General features: G+C 40.9%; 1 protein-coding gene across 3 annotated transcripts in view; it reads left to right on the top strand.

Moving 5' to 3' along the window:
• Window positions 1-1819: 1819 nt before the first annotated feature.
• The window catches only part of LOC117426794 (collagen alpha-2(VI) chain-like), a 37250-nt gene continuing 20385 nt past the window's right edge, over window positions 1820-18684 (top strand). The window contains exons 1-13 of one of the 3 annotated variants that reach the window (XM_059033442.1): window positions 1823-2025; window positions 2809-2854; window positions 4405-4506; window positions 9549-10150; window positions 11313-11333; window positions 11821-11886; window positions 12284-12337; window positions 15673-15717; window positions 16191-16217; window positions 16512-16538; window positions 17429-17473; window positions 17960-18013; window positions 18524-18586. In XM_059033442.1, the coding sequence (XP_058889425.1) occupies window positions 4425-4506; window positions 9549-10150; window positions 11313-11333; window positions 11821-11886; window positions 12284-12337; window positions 15673-15717; window positions 16191-16217; window positions 16512-16538; window positions 17429-17473; window positions 17960-18013; window positions 18524-18586 (1086 nt within the window). In that variant the 5' untranslated portion in view covers window positions 1823-2025; window positions 2809-2854; window positions 4405-4424. Of the gene's footprint in view, window positions 2026-2808; window positions 2855-4404; window positions 4507-9548; window positions 10151-11312; window positions 11334-11820; window positions 11887-12283; window positions 12338-15672; window positions 15718-16190; window positions 16218-16511; window positions 16539-17428; window positions 17474-17959; window positions 18014-18523; window positions 18587-18684 lie in introns of all 3 variants that reach the window. The other 2 variants (XM_059033443.1, XM_034044801.3) reach the window with 2 other exon arrangements.

The raw sequence follows: 18684 nt of genomic DNA, 5'->3' as shown, positions 1-18684 counted from the left end.
AGACACAACACAAAGTTATTAGACATGATATAACAAGATTGTCTCTGCAATTCATTTCCATTGGGATTCCAAGTCATGTGATTGAATAAACAAACATCACAAAGACTCTCATTCACAGCACAGTACAGCACTGGTCCTGGAGTTAGTGCTTAGAGAACATTGGTCCTCGAGTTAAGACCAATGAAATGTACAAATGATGATGTAGATGAGTAAATAATAGTTGAATGGATTTGTTTGTTGGTGTGTTGGACACCGCTCTCACTAATCATGCATTCTGTGCTGGATGCATTCAAGTGCATGGCTCTGATTTGAGCTATGGTAATAGTCTACTTTACAAAGAGAGGAAATGTGGAGACTTGGGGACATAGTTTGATATATTCAGTATGGTATATCATTATTTCCTTTTCTTTATCCTGATTTCCACCAGATGCCAGGGTGCCATTTTTAATATGTAACCAATTTGCAGCTTTATTTTGATGGGATTACATTAACAGCTGACCTTAATATGGAGACAGTGAAGTTTCACATGTGTGTTCCATTACTGTCTTCTGCTGCAAAAGAACGACTGGGTTCTGAGTCATACACGAGGTACTTAAATACTTGCTACTTAAAGTCTCGCTAATTTCACACAGAAAATTGACTCGATTTCAAACACTTTGCCGTAGGCTATGCACTGATCTAATGGACAGATAGATTTTGCTTCAGTGAAAAATATACACCATTATTGTTCCAAAGGAAGAAACATTTGCGATGCATTAGGTATTCTTGTTTAGTAATTCTAAACATTTCTACACATGAGTATTAATCTACATAATTAAACACTGCTGGGGGGCAGCAGTGTGGAGTAGTGGTTAGGGCTCTGGACTCTTGATCAGAGGGTCATGGGCTCAATCCCCAGTGGGGGGACACTGCTGTTGCACCCTTGAACAAGGTACTTTACCTAGATTGCTCCAGTAAAAAAACCCAGCTGTATAAATGGGTAATTGCATTGTGAAATAATGTATAATGTGATATTTTGTAACAATTGTAAGTCGCCCTGGATAAGGGCGTCTGCTAAGAAATAAAATAAATAATAATAAAGGTTGTATCACAGATGCAATATAAGCAGATATTAATGGTCTCTAGGAACTCTACAGGGAATTCCTGTACCTTAGCTGCACTGAAGTTCATTTCATAGTATTTGCACTGCATGTCCATGGTATGCAGTTACATGATGGGGACAAAAGCCTCTTTTTAAAAAGATTGGTTGCATTTTTACAGTATGTTTGGTGTACTAAATACAATCATCTAAAATAACATCAGTCAAAATATATAAAATATTTCACCAAGTTATGAAGTAGAGCTATTTAACATAAACATGTACGTTTTTAGGAATAACAATTGCTATTATTATTTATTTCTTAGCAGACACCCTTATCCAGGGCAGCTTACAATTGTTACAAGATATCACATTATTTTTACATACAATTACATTATTTTTTTACACATTATTTTTTACATACAGTTACCCATTTATACAGTTGGGTTTTTACTGGAGCAACCTAGGTAAAGTACCTTGCTCAAGGGTACAACAGCAGTTTCCCCCACCAGGGATTGAACCCACATCCCTCCAGTCAAGTCCAGAGCCCAAACCACTACCCCTGTTGTATTTATGAAAGGTGTTGTTCTTTGCCTTATAAATACTGTAGTCACTGAAATCGTTCACAATTAGCAGGAGCGCTGCCGGATGGTTGTGGATCCACAGCGCCGTCTGGTGGATTTGTTAGGCATTGCTGTAAGAATTATTATTATGGTAAGAAGCCCGGAGCCTGTTTGAAAGAGGAGGGGTCGTCTTTAGAAGGCTGATGCTATCGCAGTAAGCCTGTGCTCTCTCGACCACTCCCAGTCTCAATCCACTATATGCTTTTTCATTTCTCTTCAACTTCAACTATTTTTAAACAATGAAGAAGTGAAAAGAAGCCTTTGGATACGAAATATCAAGACTCCTATAGGAGGAAGAGAACGTTTTGGCTTTCTTTCTCGCAGGTATGTATAACTTCTGTTAAAGTGCAGCTTTTCTGTCTAGTTTATAAAAGTCTTTGCGACTTTTATTTGAAGTACTGTAATTAATTACATATCTAACCAGCACCATTTTATATGCTGTCCAAAGTTTGATTTCTCTGTTATTTTGAAAATGTTTTGCTATGCTTTTTGTTGAATACGCATTTTAGTAAAATATTTCCATAAGTCTACAGTCTGCAAATTGTTGTATATTAATGATGTAGAAAATGTTGGTAAATAACATACTGGCTGTCCTTGTTTGCAGAGGAGAGCGCAACGTGTATTTAATTGTGTCTATACTTATAATTTAATCATGTCTAAATTTTCAATTGCATTCTAGCACAGGTTTGCAAGATCTCATCATTAATGCAAGTATCGACACGTTGTAAAATAGAAGATTAACTTTTGAAAACCCTTTCAGTTTATTAGCTTACAATGGTTTTTGCCTATGTATGAACTATAAAAGTTTATGAAAATGGGTTCATTTAATAATTAGCTGATATGTATGTGAGCATAAACTTTTAATATGTAGTGTCTTGAATAAACAAACAGGCATACCAGCTAAATAGAATGTTTAATACAATTAAAATAACTGATCGCCCTGCTCCTTGTGAGCTCCTGACTGTAATTACATTCTCAAAACGAATTACTGAAGCAGAAAAAGAGCAATCTAGTAAAGCCATTTTCAGCTTTCCATTACAAAATAATAGTGCGACCCGAACAAATTCAATGTTTTGTAAAGAATTGTTAATGGGTTCTTTTATTCAGAAACAGGTCTTGTGACCAGACGCTTAGCTTCATATTGTATCGAGATGTAAGTAGACTTTGCGTGCTTGCTTCCCATTAAAGTGTTTTTTTTTGTTTGTTTGTTGTGTTTTTTGGAAAGAGGCTGGGTTGCGCAGTGGGTCTGCACCACCTCTGGATGGCTGGGTTCAAATCTAGCTTTGATCACAAGCCTAATGGGTTTGGTCAGCGGCCTGTACTGTCTATCCCTCTGAAATGGCTGCATTCCTGCCTGTGTCTAATGTTATCTTTCTTTGATAGTGGTTCTGTTTTGTAGCATTGGTAACTGTATCACTGCTCCTTCTGTTGTGCTGGGTATCTTCAAGTTATTTGCCTGCTTTTTCGGGATATTACAACACAACATTATACATTCAATTTGAAACTTCCTGGTAACTAACCACTTCCTGTGCTGTAGGTCACAATGTCTGAATACAGAAAGTGATTACGTAGCAGCAGCACCAGGCGTGTTTTCTTGAATAACATTTAAACACAACAGTTTTATTCAATATTTAAAACCCACACAAGATAAAGCCAACTGACCTGGATATCCACACTTACTTTATTAAGCTGTGTTAATAATATTCCTTCATTTAACCCTCTGCTGCCCAGTGTCCATTATATCTGAGAAAATAGGCATTAAATAGATATGGGAACATGCACAGGGCAGAAAAGGGTTAAGTCGAAATGACACACTATATGAAAATACAGCCTGAGTGTCTATTCTCTCCAGACTGTAGAAATGAAACCGAGTAGGGCTACCCTAGACGGCAGATCGAATACACTGTTTCAGTATTGCAGAGGCGCCGCATCCATGCTCCACCCGTACCCTTAACTTTCACCTTTGGCCTCATATGGATTCCGTATTGCGGTTACTTTCCAGTTTCCAGCTGGAAAAGACTGAGATATTGGCTTCACATTGAGTACTCAGTACACAACTGTATTCTTTGATTATCTACAGTGTGTTTGATGAACCCTTTCACAAAACTGCCACCATCTCAAAGACTATTTGAGGAGCTGACTTCAAGTATGCAGAGAGTGTTATAGAAACACTGCTGACTATGTAATAGTGCCAAATTACAGTCCCACGCTTTTTACTATGGCATATCACAGTGTTAATCCAAAAAGCAGAGTTCTGGTTTGAGATGGTGAATTTAAATGTGTTTTTACTGTCCCAATGCGTTAGTGATTTAATTATAATGGAATTGTATTTCTGTTTGAACAGCTTTCTGACGAGAGGCAGAATTTAGACAGACTGCACAGAGGACAGGGCACAGAGGCCAAATGGTTTAGCTGCAGTCAGGCCATGTGACAGGAAGTAGCAGCGACATCAACAGCATTGTCTTTGAAATGTCTGCAGATTCCATATGATTAAAATACAAGTAAATAACCACAATATATTCAACAGAAGGAAGGCGGGCCAGAGATAATATGCACAAAGCTTTTTACCTTTTCTGTAATACTACAGTACTCTGTTAACCTAAAATCAATTGCAACATTGCTAGCTGTTGCATGGCAGGACAGGCCAGAGAATAGATTCCTCCTTCCACTGATTTGTTTTATGTTCCTTCCCTTCCCCTGCAGTAGAGGGGACCCTGGCCACCATGCTGTTGAAGCTCCTCCTCCCTTGCCTGCTGTTCGGAGCTCTGAGCCAGGCTCAGCAGGAACCCGTGACGGATTGCTCAAGTAAGAACCTAGCAGCTTTGTTACCAGCTACAACTGCAAGGCAGTCGAGTCTACCGGGAGATAACTGCCCTTAGTATAGATATTATTGTACTGCCACAGTCAGTAATGTGTCATATGGCTGGTACTGTACCACAGCAACAATCAATCAGACTTCTCCTTTCTTACCCTGTCAGTGTACCACAAGCAATACACCAATCTGATTATATTGGATTGCTTGTGGACTAAGCAATAAGGTGTGCGTTGCTGTGCAATTACCTCCCTGTGCAGTCAACAGAAGCATGTTACAGTAAGCAGATAGTACAAGGCTAATCAAAGGTTCTTGTAGTATTCATTAGCAGACACCCTTACCCAGGGCGACTTACAGTTGTATACAAAAAATACATATCAAGAATTACAGTATAATTAAGAGCAAGATACAAAATACAATGACTTCAGTCCTAATAAGTATAGTACACTGCACAGTACGATTTGATATTGGGGCAGTTCAAGAGCAGATAACAGTGTTGAAGATCCAGGAGGAGATAGCAGACAGACAGGTAGAGATACATGAGGGGATGGTGGGGTCGGGGGGGGGGGGGGGGGGAGGAGGAGAGGAAGATGAGGGGGCCCAGGGAGCGGGTGTATAAAGAGAATAGGAGAGGACCCAAGACTGATCCTTGGGGGACTCCTGCTGTGAGAGGGTGAGGTGTGGAGGTTGAGCAGTGCCAGGTTACCTGGTAGGTGCGGTTGGAGAGGTAGGAGGAGAACCAGGCCAGAGCAGGGCCAGAGATTCCCAGGTCAGCGAGAGAGGATAGGAGAATAGAGCAATCGACAGTGTCAAAGGCATCAGAGAGATCAAGGAGAATTAGGACAGGAGAGAGAGGCAGCACAGGCAGAGTTTAGCGAGTTAGTGACAGACAGGAAACCAGATTGGAGAGGGTCGAGCAGAGAGTGGTTAGACAGGAAAGCAGAGAGCTGGCGGTGTACTGCCCGCTTGAAGGTTTTAGAGAGGAAAGGTTAAGAGGGAGACACGATGGTAGATCTAAATGTACAGACATGCTCAAATTTGTTGGTACCCTTACAGCTCATTGAAATAATGCTTCATTCCTCCTGAAAAGTGATGAAATTAAAAGCTATTTTATCATGTATACTTGCATGCCTTTGGTATGTCATAGAATAAAGCAAGAAGCTGTGAAGAGATGAATTATTGCTTATTCTACAAAGATATTCTAAAATGGCCTGGACACATTTGTTGGTACCCCTTAGAAAAGATAATAAATAATTGGATTATAGTGATATTTCAAACTAATTAGTTTCTTTAATTAGTATCACACATGTCTCCAATCTTGTAATCAGTCATTCAGCCTATTTAAATGGAGAAAAGTAGTCACTGTGCTGTTTGGTATCATTGTGAGCACCACACTGAACATGGACCAAAGAAAGCAAAGGAGAGAGTTGTCTGAGGAGATCAAAAAGAAAATAGACAAGCATGGTAAAGGTAAAGGCTACAAGACCATCTCCAAGCAGCTTGATGTTCCTGTGACAACAGTTGCAAATATTAAGAAGTTTAAGGTCCACTGAACTGTAGCCAACCTCCCTGGGCGCGGCCGCAAGAGGAAATCGACCCCAGATTAAACAGAAGGATAGTACGAATGGTAGAAAAAGAGCCAAGGATAAATGCCAGAGATACAAGCTGAACTCCAAGGTGAATGTACGTCAGTTTCTGATTGCACCATCTGTCGCTTTTTGAGCGAAAGTGGGCTCCATGGAAGAAGACCCAGGAGGACTCCACTTTTGACAGAAAAACATAAAAAAGCCAGACTGGAATTTGCTAAAATGCATATTGACAAGCCACAATCCTTCTGGGAGAATGTCCTTTGGACAGATGAGTCAAAACTGGAGCTTTTTGGCAAGTCACATCAGCTCTATGTTCACAGATGAAAAAATGAAGATTTCAAAGAAAAGAACACCATACCTACAGTGAAATATGGAGGAGGCTCGGTTATGTTTTGGGGCTGCTTTTCTGCGCCTGGCACAGGGTGCCTTGAATCTGTGCAGGGCACAATGAAATCTCAAGACTATCAAGGCATTCTGGAGCGAAACGTACTGCCCAGTGTCAGAAAGCTCTGTCTCAGTCACAGGTCATGGGTCCTCCAACAGGATAATGACCCAAAACACACAGCTAAAAGCACCCAAGAATGGATAAGAGCAAAACATTGGACTACTCTGAAGTGGCCTTCTATGAGTCCTGATCTGAATCCTATCGAACATCTATGGAAAGAGCTGAAACTTGCAGTCTGGAGAAGGCACCCATCAAACCTGAGACAGCTGGAGCAGTTTGCTCAGGAAGAGTGGGCCAAACTACCTGTTAACAGGTGCAGAAGTCTCATTGAGAGCTACAGAAAACGTTTGATTGCAGTGATTGCCTCTAAAGGTTGTGCAACAAAATATTAGGTTAGTGGTCCCATCATTTTTCTCCATGCCATTTTCATTTGTTTTCTTATTTACAATATTATTTTGAATAAAAAATCAAAAGCAAAGTCTGATTTCTATTAAATATGGAATAAACAAAGGTGGATACCAATTTAAAAAAAAAACAAAGAAAATTGCGCATTCTTCGTTTTTTGTGGAGGGGTACTAACAAATTTGAGCACGTCTGTAGGTGGGGTTGAGGATAGGTTTTTTGAGGAGGGGTAATAGAGGTTTGTTTGAAGGCAGAGGGAAAGAGGCTAGAGAGGAGAGAGGTGTTGAGAAGGGAGGAGATGAAGGGGAGTAGAGCAGGAGCAGCAGCTTGAAAGAGGTGAGTGAGGAGGGAGTCCTGGGCACACGTGGTGGGTTTGTAGCCCTGGAGGAGCGAGGAGAGGTCAAAGTCCGAGAAGGGAGAGAAGGAGGGTGAGTTATTAGTGGAAACAGAAGGTGTTGGGATTCTAATGGGAGGGGTGGGGGAGAAGGAGAAGTGTTAAAGAGTTTGCGGATATCAGAGATTCTAGAGGAGAAGAAAGAGGCAGTCATCAGAGGAGATAGAGGAGGAGGGGGAGGGTTGAGGAGGGAGGAGAAGGTAGAGAATAGTTTCCAGGGGTTGTTAGTGGAGGATTGGAAAATAGATTGGAAATAGGAGTGTTTAACAGAGGAGAGAGTAGAGGAGAAGGAGACGAGGAGGAAGTGATAGAGGTCTAGTGCAGCAGGGAGTTTGGTTCTCTTCCATTTCTTTTCAGCAGAACGCAATTTGGTTTTTGCTGAGTGGAGCACAGAGGAGAGCCAGGGTTGGGAAGTGGAGGGGCGGGCAGGTTGGGAGGTGAAGGGACAGAGGGAGTTGAGGGAGGAGGCGAGGGAGGAGAAGAGAGTGGAGTTAGCAGTCTACAGAGTTGGGTGGAGTCGATAGGAGGGAGGTGAGAGAGAGCGGTGGAGGCAAGGACAGAGGGGGAGAGAGCAGAGGTTACAGTGGGAGGTGACAGTGGGGGTAGGTGGAGTAGGGAGAGAGGGGAGAGACAGAGAAAGAGAGATGAAGTAGTGATCCGAGAGGTCCAGAGGGGTGACATAAGTGGAGGGGCAGCAGGCCCTGGAGAAGGTGAGGTCTAGTTGACAGCCAGCTTTGTGGGTAGGAGGGGATGGAGAGAGAGAGAGAGAGAAAGAGAAGTTGGAGAGGAAGGAATCCAGCAGAGGGGCTGGGGTTGGAGAGATGGATATTGAAATCACCCAACAGGACAGCTGAGGTAGACAGAGAGGGGAGGGAGGAGAGGAGATAGTCAAGTTCATCAAGAAAGTGAGCGAGAGGTCCAGGGGGACGGTACAGTACAATTAGCAGGAGTTGACAGGGAGAGGTTAGTTGGACAGTGTGAGATTCAAAGGTGTTAACAGAGAGTGAGGAGAGGTCAGAGGGAACAGAACAGAGTAAGACCAGGCCCACCTCCCCATCCAGTGATATGTTTGGGAGAAGGCGTAGAGAGAGGACAGGGCAGCAGGAGTTACAGTGTTATCAGGCGAGAGCCAGGTTTCGGTGAGAGCAAGGAAATCGAGAGAGAGGTGGGAGGCAAAGGCAGAGATGAAATTAGCTTTGTTAGCAGAAGAGTGACAGTTCCAGAGGGCACCAGAGTGAGTGTGGGGGGGGGGAGAGATTGGGAGGGGGGGAGAGGCAGAGGGAAGAGGTTAGAGAGGTTGGAGGAGCAGCAGCGGAGAGAGGACAGAGGACGGGAGTGAGAGGACAGAATAACAGGGATGCGAGAGCCAGTCATAGCAGGACAGGTGAGACAGATAGCTACAGTAGTAGTGGGAGCAGGAGCGGTGGGGGGAGGGTATAGACCTGGCTAGTAGTTTCTTCCAGAGCGCTGCTACGTTCAGATTTTCTCCAACATCCTCTCCTCGCTGGACTCGCACAACTAGACTCCCGGCTCCTTGGTAGAGAGGCTCTTCGGTTGTCTAGCTGTCTATTATACTAACTAGATGGATAAAAGCTGTGTGGAAACCAATCAAATTGCAAATCAACCTCTATTCAATTTAACCACCCTCACCTGGTACTAATCACAAACAGTTAATCACCTAATTAAAACAACACCACCTTTATAATGTTACTTAAATACAGCTATTGTTAATTACTTGAAGCAGGATCAGTTACCTATCTGCCTCCGACTCTGGTTACCTGTATTTCACCCCAGCACTGCCTCTGGGGTCACTGCAAAGCATGCAAGTCATCAGGAAAGCTGGTTAGTTAATGCCAGGAAAGAAGATGTTGAAAAGGTGAGGACAATTTCACCCTCCAGGTTAAGTTACCGAGGCATCAACCAAGAATTCCTAGCTTCTCCCTAACTCTTACATTAAGAGCTGGATGCACAACCCCATTCCACATCATGTTTTAGAGGTTATCATTTAAATAGTTACCAGATTCATACCTGATGAGAGGTTTAATTGGTTCAGTGAGGTATTAAAGAGTTATCGGACGGTGGATGTATATGGGTGGCGGAATATCAGCACAAGTAGAGGTGAACGAGTTTAAGCACTACGAGTGTTGATGTAACCTGATAGACTTGAAAACGTGACTTACTGCTTTCTCCCTGCTCCTCCTGCAGCCCAGATCAAGTGTCCGATCAACGTATATTTCACCATCGACACGTCAGAGAGCATCGCCCTGCAGTTTCTTCCTCCGGGGGGCCTGGTGGATCGGATCAAGTCCTTCTCAGAGCTTTTTGTGAATAAGCTGCAGGAGGAGATGTACAAGGACCACATCACGATCACCTGGGAGTTCGGGGGGCTGCACTTCTCCGATCGAGTGGAGATCTACAGCCAGATCACCAGCAACACCAATGAATACATCCAGCGCCTGCGCAGTATCAAGTACCTGGGCCGAGGCACTTTCACGGACTGCGCCCTGTCCAACATGACCTCCCAGGTGGTGGCCCAGGCCTCCCCGGATAACCGCGTGCGCTTTGCCGTGGTGATCACCGACGGGCACGTGACGGGCAGCCCCTGCGGGGGCATGAAGTCCAGGGCAGAGAGTGCCCGGGACGCGGGGATCAGGCTCTTCGCCGTGTCCCCCAGCATTAACAAGTACGAGTCGGGGCTGAGGGAGATCGCCAACAGCCCTGCCGAGCTGTACCGCAACAACTACCAGGCCACCGGGACCACAGGAGAGATCCATGTGGAAACCATCGACCGCATTATCAAAGTCATGGTGAGTGTCAGGTGCTGGGGTGAGTGGAGCGAACACAGTACATCCAGACCTTCACCCATTATTATTATTATTATTTATTTCTTAGCAGACGCCCTTATCCAGGGCGACTTACAATTGTTACAAGATATCACATTATTTTTACATACAATTACATTATTTTTTTTACATACATACAATTACCCATTTATACAGTTGGGTTTTTACTGGAGCAATCTAGGTAAAGTACCTTGCTCAAGGGTACAGCAGCAGTGTCCCCCACTGGGGATTGAACCCACAACCCTCCAGTCAAGAGTCCAGAGCCCTAACCACTACTCCACACTGCTGCATTCGCTGTATAGTTTTGAAAGAAACATGTTTTGGCAAAATATGTATTTTCATTTTAATACATGTCATATGGTACTACACTAGGTTAAAGAAAAGAAATCTCTGTTTGCATACTGATTTCCTGGAAGGAAAGGGAAATAACCTGAACAGCGCACTTGAGATCTATATATAGTGAATGGAACTGTAAGTCAGAGGAAGGTTATTAAAGTATTTTTGGTAGCTACAGCCATTTTAAAAGAGAGTGCTTAACACAATATTTAATATCTGTTTCATATCCTGTTTGTGTGTTTCTCATTATTTGCTGTGCTTACTAACTAATCCAGCAAAAAAATATGTCTCCTCAAAGCTGGTTTTCTTAAGTGAGGTGGGGAAGTATATTGGCGTCGCACTATGCACTGAAGTCTGTGCAACACTAATAAGCTTCCCAGCCACACTTCAGAAAATCAGCTCTCTCAGATTGCATAGTTACATTGATTTCATGTTTAATTATTTGTCAGGGTTATACAATAACATACATTCTATTTAATTTATTTCAATACAGTTGAATATTCAAAGAAAATAGCAAATATAATCAATATATAATCAACCGCTAGCGACATGAATAAACAGCTTTTTAAAAGTGATTTACCAGGACAATCTGAAAGTACCTTTATGAATAGAATCTTAATGAGACAAGATTGCTTAAGATGACCTTGATGATGCCTTAAATGTCTGTTTCTGTTTGAGAAGCAGGTGGAATGTCTACTGTGGACTTGTTGGCTCTGGTTCCTTTATGACGTTTCGCTTTCAGTTCAACTGTAACGATGATGTCACTGACATTCTCTTTCTCTTCTTTCAGAAACAAGAAGCCTATTCCGAGGTAAGCTTCCATCTTTTTCTGCCTTTTTACAAGTCTCACCTGTGTCTTCCTTCTGATGGTCGATGGTACCCATCCCGTGTGTTGGCTGGCCTCTAACCGTGGTCCAGGGCTGGATTTTATTAGTGCTTTTTACAGCAATGGGGAATCCATCTTCATTGCATTAACCACCTATCCTAAAATAGGTGGCTGATGCAATCCAGGGGCATTCCCCAGTGCTTCAGTATGCTGTCATGAAATCCAAGGGTGAATATGAGTAGGAAATGGTGCAGTTTAATCATCTTGTAAACTAGGACGCTCTGGCAAGGCAAGCATCATTGACAAGTTTACTGTATACAGTCTGTAGTAGATATATAAAGATTTCTGCTTACCTGTTTTGTTGTCAATTTGTCAATTTTAGATTTAGATTTAGATTTTAGCATTACCACACTTTGTTTCCCGGCTGTTTTTATTGCATATTTAACCGTGTGTCTCTCTCTGGTCTCTGCAGTGTTACAAACTGACTTGCTTGGAGAAGCCGGGGCCCCCTGGTCCAAAGGGCTACAGAGGACAGAAGGTGAGTCGAGCCACTGCAAAGACAGGTCTTTTAAATAATAATGATGATAGAGAAAAATAGTCTGTTACAAGACAGTATTGTTAAAGATTTTCCACAAGGCGGAAGTTCACTCATTTTATATTCAGGTTTTGTGGCTGCTGAGGGTCAGAAAGAAAGAAAAAATGTGACCAATAGTAATGTAGCCACATGGCACAGGAGAGTTTCTTCCAGAAGAGTCTTTGTTATGCAGCTTGATCTCTACTGACACTTATAAAAGGAAACAATGTGTTTCAGTTGTTCTATTAAATGTGAGGAGGCTGCTGTATCAGAAGAGTCTGTGTGCACCTCCCAGGACTGACTTGCAGTGCTGAGCTCCTCATCCCGCATAGCTCTTAACTCACCATTTTGTTTGTTCCAGGGTGCAAAAGGAGACATCGGGGACGTAGGACCTCTTGGGAGCAAAGGAAGACAAGTAAATGTTGATGGAACACATTGCATTTCAGTCCCCTCCAGTGCTGCAACACATTGTCCCCTCTCCCAACACACTGTCCTCTCCCCTGCTCCAACACACTGTCCCCTCCTCTGCTCCAACACACTGTCCCCTCCCCTGCTCCAACACACTGTCTCCTTCACCGGTCCCAAATGGCAAGGAGCCTGGTGAGCTCATGCAGAAACCTGCAGTGCCGGTCTTTGTCCTCCAGGGGCAGGTAGCTTGCTGACATCCACGCTTGAGTTTCTGGGTGTAAAAGGGGAAACTGGCTTGGTTGTGGGATAGAAGGACCCCCACTGAACCTTTATGTTCTCTTGAGCTGTTTGACTCGTTGAGAGCTCAATGGTAGCCTGTAACGGTTGGCTATCTGGGGGGCCAGGCAAATGCATAATCTACCATATTTAATTGTCACCAAACCGCTACTAGGACATAGTAGCTCACTTTTCCATATGTGACACCACTACACCCTATATATGCCCAGGGAATAATAAGTGTAATTGAAAATAATTAATTAACAGACAGGACAGAAGAGGTAAACAGCTAGGAGAAGAAGCATTGAGGAACCATACAATCCTCAAGCATTTATTACACTCTACAAATAACAAGCAGGCCTCTTGGTTACTGACAGTGAACTAACAAAGGAAAATATACTAGTTAATTACATCAATTGACCAATCACACTTAATTGGTTATGCGGACACCAACCATAAATATATTGCACAGCATTGTTATATAGTGCACTCAAATAAGTTACACATTATATATATACACACACATATATACACATATATATACATACATACATACATATATATATACATATATATATACATATACATATATATATACATACATACATATATTTGCACACTTAAACTTGTTACACATATTGCACGCAAGTAGCTAATATATTGCACGTAACATTACATAGTTAGCACAATCACACTATTAATTGGTTATACTGAGCCCAACAGGTAATTATTTTGCACATCACTATATATTGCGCAACCAGTTATAGTGTACTCAAATAAGTTATTGAACCCAATAAGTTATACATATATATATTTGCACAACTCGTTACACATATTGCATGTAAGTAACTAATAAATATACTGCACATAACATTTTAATTAAATAGTTAGCATATAATAGATTAGTTAATCATCAATTAAATAGTTATCTATTGATTTGTCTCAAACCACCAATTTAAAATCACAAGTAGCATTAAATTTCAAAATTAAGTGATCAATTAATCATGATTTAGAAAAGACCATCCATTATGCTATATTGTATATAATTTGTCCTTAACTGACACTATTCTTAACTTACAATAGTCGAGAAAAACTAGAGTCAATGGCCCACTTATGCTATGCAAATATATACATCATGAAACTATATAGCAGAACTAATAAGGTTGCAATGCATTGCAATACAAGAAAACAATTTACAATTATATAGCATGTAATCCAACAAACAACATATTAATTAAATGTTGCACAAGAGTTCCAGCACGTTTATCCAAAGAAGCAGGAGAAATGAAAGAAACAGAAATAAAGTGCATCTGTGTTTAAGAACAATTCGCAGTAAATTTCCATTAGTTTAAGAGCAATAAAACTAGTAGTATGCTCTCCTTTTCCACCGTAATAAAAAAATCAGCATGAAATAGTCAAGACAGTTCGATGAAAATGCAATTGTCCATATCAGGAAAAACTATAACCAAAAGTTTATTTTCTCAAACCCGATGTAGATTCGGCAGCAACACGTCTCCCCAGGTTCCACACGCACTCCAGCCACAGCTCACTCGAATAGTTTGTTGTTTTTCTTTACTCTATTCTGTAAAACATCCAACAACTATACTTGAAAAAACAAACAAAACACAGCTAAACTTGTGGCCTTCAGTAGTGTGCCGCCATATTTTCAAAACTTTCCTCTTTCTCTGTCTCTCTTGCTCATCTCAACCATATCTCCCGCAACACACCTCGCGCACAACGTCTTTTTTTTTTCTCGTCCTGCAACAGTGCTAGCTTTATACCACTACCCCTGCAATCCCAATGTTACGTATTAATTTTTTTTAAAGGAAGCAAGTAATATATAGCCAAGTACCGACACATTTACCTATCGTCACAAGCCACTGTGGCTCTTTAAGCCAGCTCTGATTTAAATTATCAGCTGCATTTTTCTACACTAGAGGTGGACTCCACTGAAAACACTGTGCCACTTCAGACTGGCTCTCACCAATCAGACACATCACAAACACAACAACATTACAAACAGCATTTATATCCATTTATATATATATATATATATATATATATATATATATATATATATATATATATATATATATATATATATAATCTGTGCCCTTCACCTCTATGGTCTAAGTATCACTGCCACTATGTGTTGGGTCTGTTCTCAACACAAGTTTTCAGTCAGCAGTTTATTATTATAACGTTTTCAACAAGCAATTTGTTTTTACCTCTGCGACAAACAAGTAAACAGAAAATTATAAAAAATAAAATAAAAAATTCTTGGACTGCTCATGTGCACACACATTATTGTTTCCATTCAGTATGGCTTAAAAAATAAATCAAACAGGAAAGTCTGGAAGTGAAATAAAAAAAAAACAGGCACAGTTTCAGAATCTGTACTGTACTGTCCCCAGGAATTCTAGAGTGCAGGGGCACAGCACATCAAATGAAGAGCAGAGGGATTGATTGGGCTGATAGTGTTAGAGTTGAACCTGTCTGCCCCCTAGTTGCCTTGTTGTTTAAAAATCAATTCTTCACTCAACTGGAAGCAATAGAAAGGTTCCAGGATTCAATGTGTTGGTGCTGAACAGGCGAGTCTTTGCACCAAACAAACTCCAAGGTGTCATTACAATAGTCCACATAGCCCAAGCCTTGCAATATCACACAGATGGGAAAAATACATCATTGTCACTTTTTTTGATTTGTGATTTATATGGACCACAATTTCTTGTTTCTGTTTCAATTGACACAGATAACATGGGTAAGAAACTTTCATTGGAAACTCAGACACATGGCCTCTGTCTAGTTGCAAAGCATTCTATAAACACACACACAGGATAGGCCCATATCCACGACATCTCCAGAGGAGAAATGCATGCAAGAGAGAAATAACCAGTAGAACCAGTAACTCCAACAGACTATGTGATCCACAGTGTTGATGGCTACCCTCAAACCCAAAAGCACAAGACTCAGACCCTGCGTTTCAAAGCAGGTCACTTCAGTATGATTCAGAACCATCCCAATTCCAGGACTGTACAATAAATAAATGTCTCTTTGTGTTTTTAGGGGGATCCAGGTATTGAAGGTCCGATTGGTTACCCTGGTCCCAAGGTAAGTGTGGCTCACCAGAACAGGAGAATAAAACGTGTGTAGGGTGTTGATACAGTGGGATCAGAACAGACTTGTGGGCTTCAATAGCCTTAGCTCTAACACAGTGTACTATAAATCACTTGAAAATATTGTGATTAAAAAATAAAGATTTGCCAGTTTACATATGAAAAGCAGTCTTAATGTTTAAGGTTGGTTTCAGGGAAGTGTTAGTATTGGCCAATGAACATAAGGCAGGGGGGTCCAGGGAAAGAGATGCATCAAGAGCCGGTGCAACACTGACCCTGCTGGGTTAATCAGGTACTGCACTAGAAGGGATGATGGCAGCTCTTTTGTAAAGTGTTTTTGTTTGGTTTTGGTTTTCATTGTTGAAGTAGTAATTTCAACAGAAATTATTTTCTAATAAATAATGCTTTCAAATCATATGTTAATGAAATGTTTGACTTCTTATTCTTCTTTTCCCTGTTTTGTGTTAGGGGTTTCATGGTATGAAAGGCGAAAAGGTAAGCCCACAGTATTTTCTTTGTTTGCCTCCTGATATATTGTGGAAATGACAGTGAAGTTGGAGTGTATTCATTCATATTATGCAGTTTAATACTGGAAGTTTATGTAGATTTTTTATTTTTACATTTAACAGTAACACTGTGACATATCTATATGATGATATATAATGATTTTAAAAAAGAATCATTGTAGTGGTAGTTTATTTTTGTAAATGTTTAGCTGAATATGATACACAGGAATTGCTTGAAATGTGTTGATATGAACTGATGAACAATGTCATTGTTCTTTTCAAGGGGGAACTGGGATCTGAAGGAAAGAGGGTAAGACAATATAAATAATAAAACCTAAATATGATCAATACGATGATCTGAATATATGATATACTCCGGGGCTCAATACTAAACCCTGGCTAAAGGGTGTCCTGGGTTAGACAACCAGAATTAGCTTCCCCCTTGCAGGTGTCTTACAGTAGAGATTTAGGTAGAGAGTTAGTTGTTTCCTTTCATTTTATATAATTTAGTGTCATTTTATGTAGACGGAAGACAACAAAAACAAAATCTGACATTCAAAATCAAATCTCTAAAAAATAAAATGATTCTGTATTTATTGTGCAGATTTAGGGATACACTTAAATGCATATCATCATGACAAGACGGGCCTCCCATAAGAAAGGGGAGCTACATGTGAACCCGTTTTCTTTTAAGAAAGGAGCTCTTGGCATGAAAATAGCTTGAGAAATTCTCACTCTACATGTAGCCCTAGGCAATGTCTCAGTGATGAGCAGCTGTACCATAGCGTCTGTTCAGAGCTGACTGCTCTCCATGGTACTGAAATTAGACATTAGCCACTTTTACCAGTTATGTTTGGGGACTGTCAACCAGTAAATGTTGAAAAGGGTATAGAATTAATCAGGTCATAATGACAAGGGACTGTGCTTTGAGTTATTATTCGCAATTATCAGCTATAACCTGATTTGTATTTACAATTAACAATTGTATTATTCAATAGAACTGTTTACAATTGACACTGTTTTTTTTAAATCAAGAGTTTTATTTGAAGTGTGCCGTTAACATTTTGACAAGTTTGTTTCAGAAGCATGCATTAGAAAGTGCTAGCAATCATGTTTTAAGAGTATCAGTATTAAAAGCCTGGGTTGCGTTTCTTCCATGCCTGTCTTTATTCCTCACATGTTCTGTTCTTGTAATACCAGGGTGTTACCGGGCTTGCTGGGCGGAATGGAACAGATGGACAGAAGGTAAGGCTTTGTTTAAAAGTGTAAGAGCAGGAATCTATTGTAGTATCTCACTTGGTACTAGTTCTCAAGAACTTCCAATCGCTTTGTCTCATGCAAGCCAGGTGATTCATGTGATTGCACAAGTCTGTTTTAAGTCTAGTTTAAAAAGTCAAGTACAGGTTTCCATGAAGTGAAGCAGGCATAGCACATAGGACTGTATTACAGTTATGATTTACTACACTCTTTAAAAGAGGGCTTGGTTCATGATTTAAAGCTAGTAACAGCCAAGCTCCCAGTGATCTTTCCCAGCAATAGCCTCAGTTATAGTCAGCAAGATGGGAGCAATTTAAACACAAAGGTATGATGTGCCACCTCTGGACCTGTTTTTTAATGACAGCTTAATCTGCAATTGACCAAAAGCAGAGTAAAAAACATAGTTTAGAAAGTTGAATGATAGGATTGAGTTGAGGCAAGGTTATTTTAATGTATCATTTTGTTTGAATGCAGGGCAAACTTGGACGTATCGGAGCTCCAGGTTGCAAAGGGGATCCTGGTGACAAGGTATGTTTCTCACACCCACTCGCTCGCTTGCTCACTCACTCATTAAGATGTGATCAGATACCTTGAGGAATTATAATACTTGACCAGCAATCTATCCTAATACATGACTAACAATCCATTCTAATACATGACTAGAAATCCATCCTAATACATGACTAGCAATCCATCCTAATGACTAGCAACCCATTCTAATACATGACTAGCATCCCATCCTAATGACTAGCAGCCCATTCTAATACATGACTAGCATCCCATCCTAATGACTAGCAACCCATTCTAATACATAACTAGCACCCCATTCAAATACATGACTAGAAATCCATTCTAATTTTGAGCAACCCATTCCAATACATAACCAGCACCCAAATTCTAATACATGACTAGCACCCCATCCTAATACATGACTAGCAATCCATTCTAATGATGAGCAACCTATTCTAATGACTAACAGCCCATTCTAATAGATGATTGGGAATCCACTCTGATTCAGTGTATTTTATTTTTATTAAGGGCCCCGCTGGGTATCCTGGTGATGTTGGAGAGAGGGGACAAGAAGGAGACCCTGGTTCTAAGGTCTGTATCCCATCACTACTGTCACCTGCAAGTGGATTCAGACACCCAGTTGATTATGTAGCTATCAGTACCTGTACGCAGTACTTATTCGCTAGATA

The sequence above is a fragment of the Acipenser ruthenus genome, chromosome 11 (assembly GCF_902713425.1).
Source record: "Acipenser ruthenus chromosome 11, fAciRut3.2 maternal haplotype, whole genome shotgun sequence".
NCBI classification, from domain to species: Eukaryota; Metazoa; Chordata; class Actinopteri; order Acipenseriformes; family Acipenseridae; genus Acipenser; species Acipenser ruthenus.
Note: the sequence above shows the minus strand (reverse complement) of the source record. Positions and strands in the feature narration are given on the sequence as shown.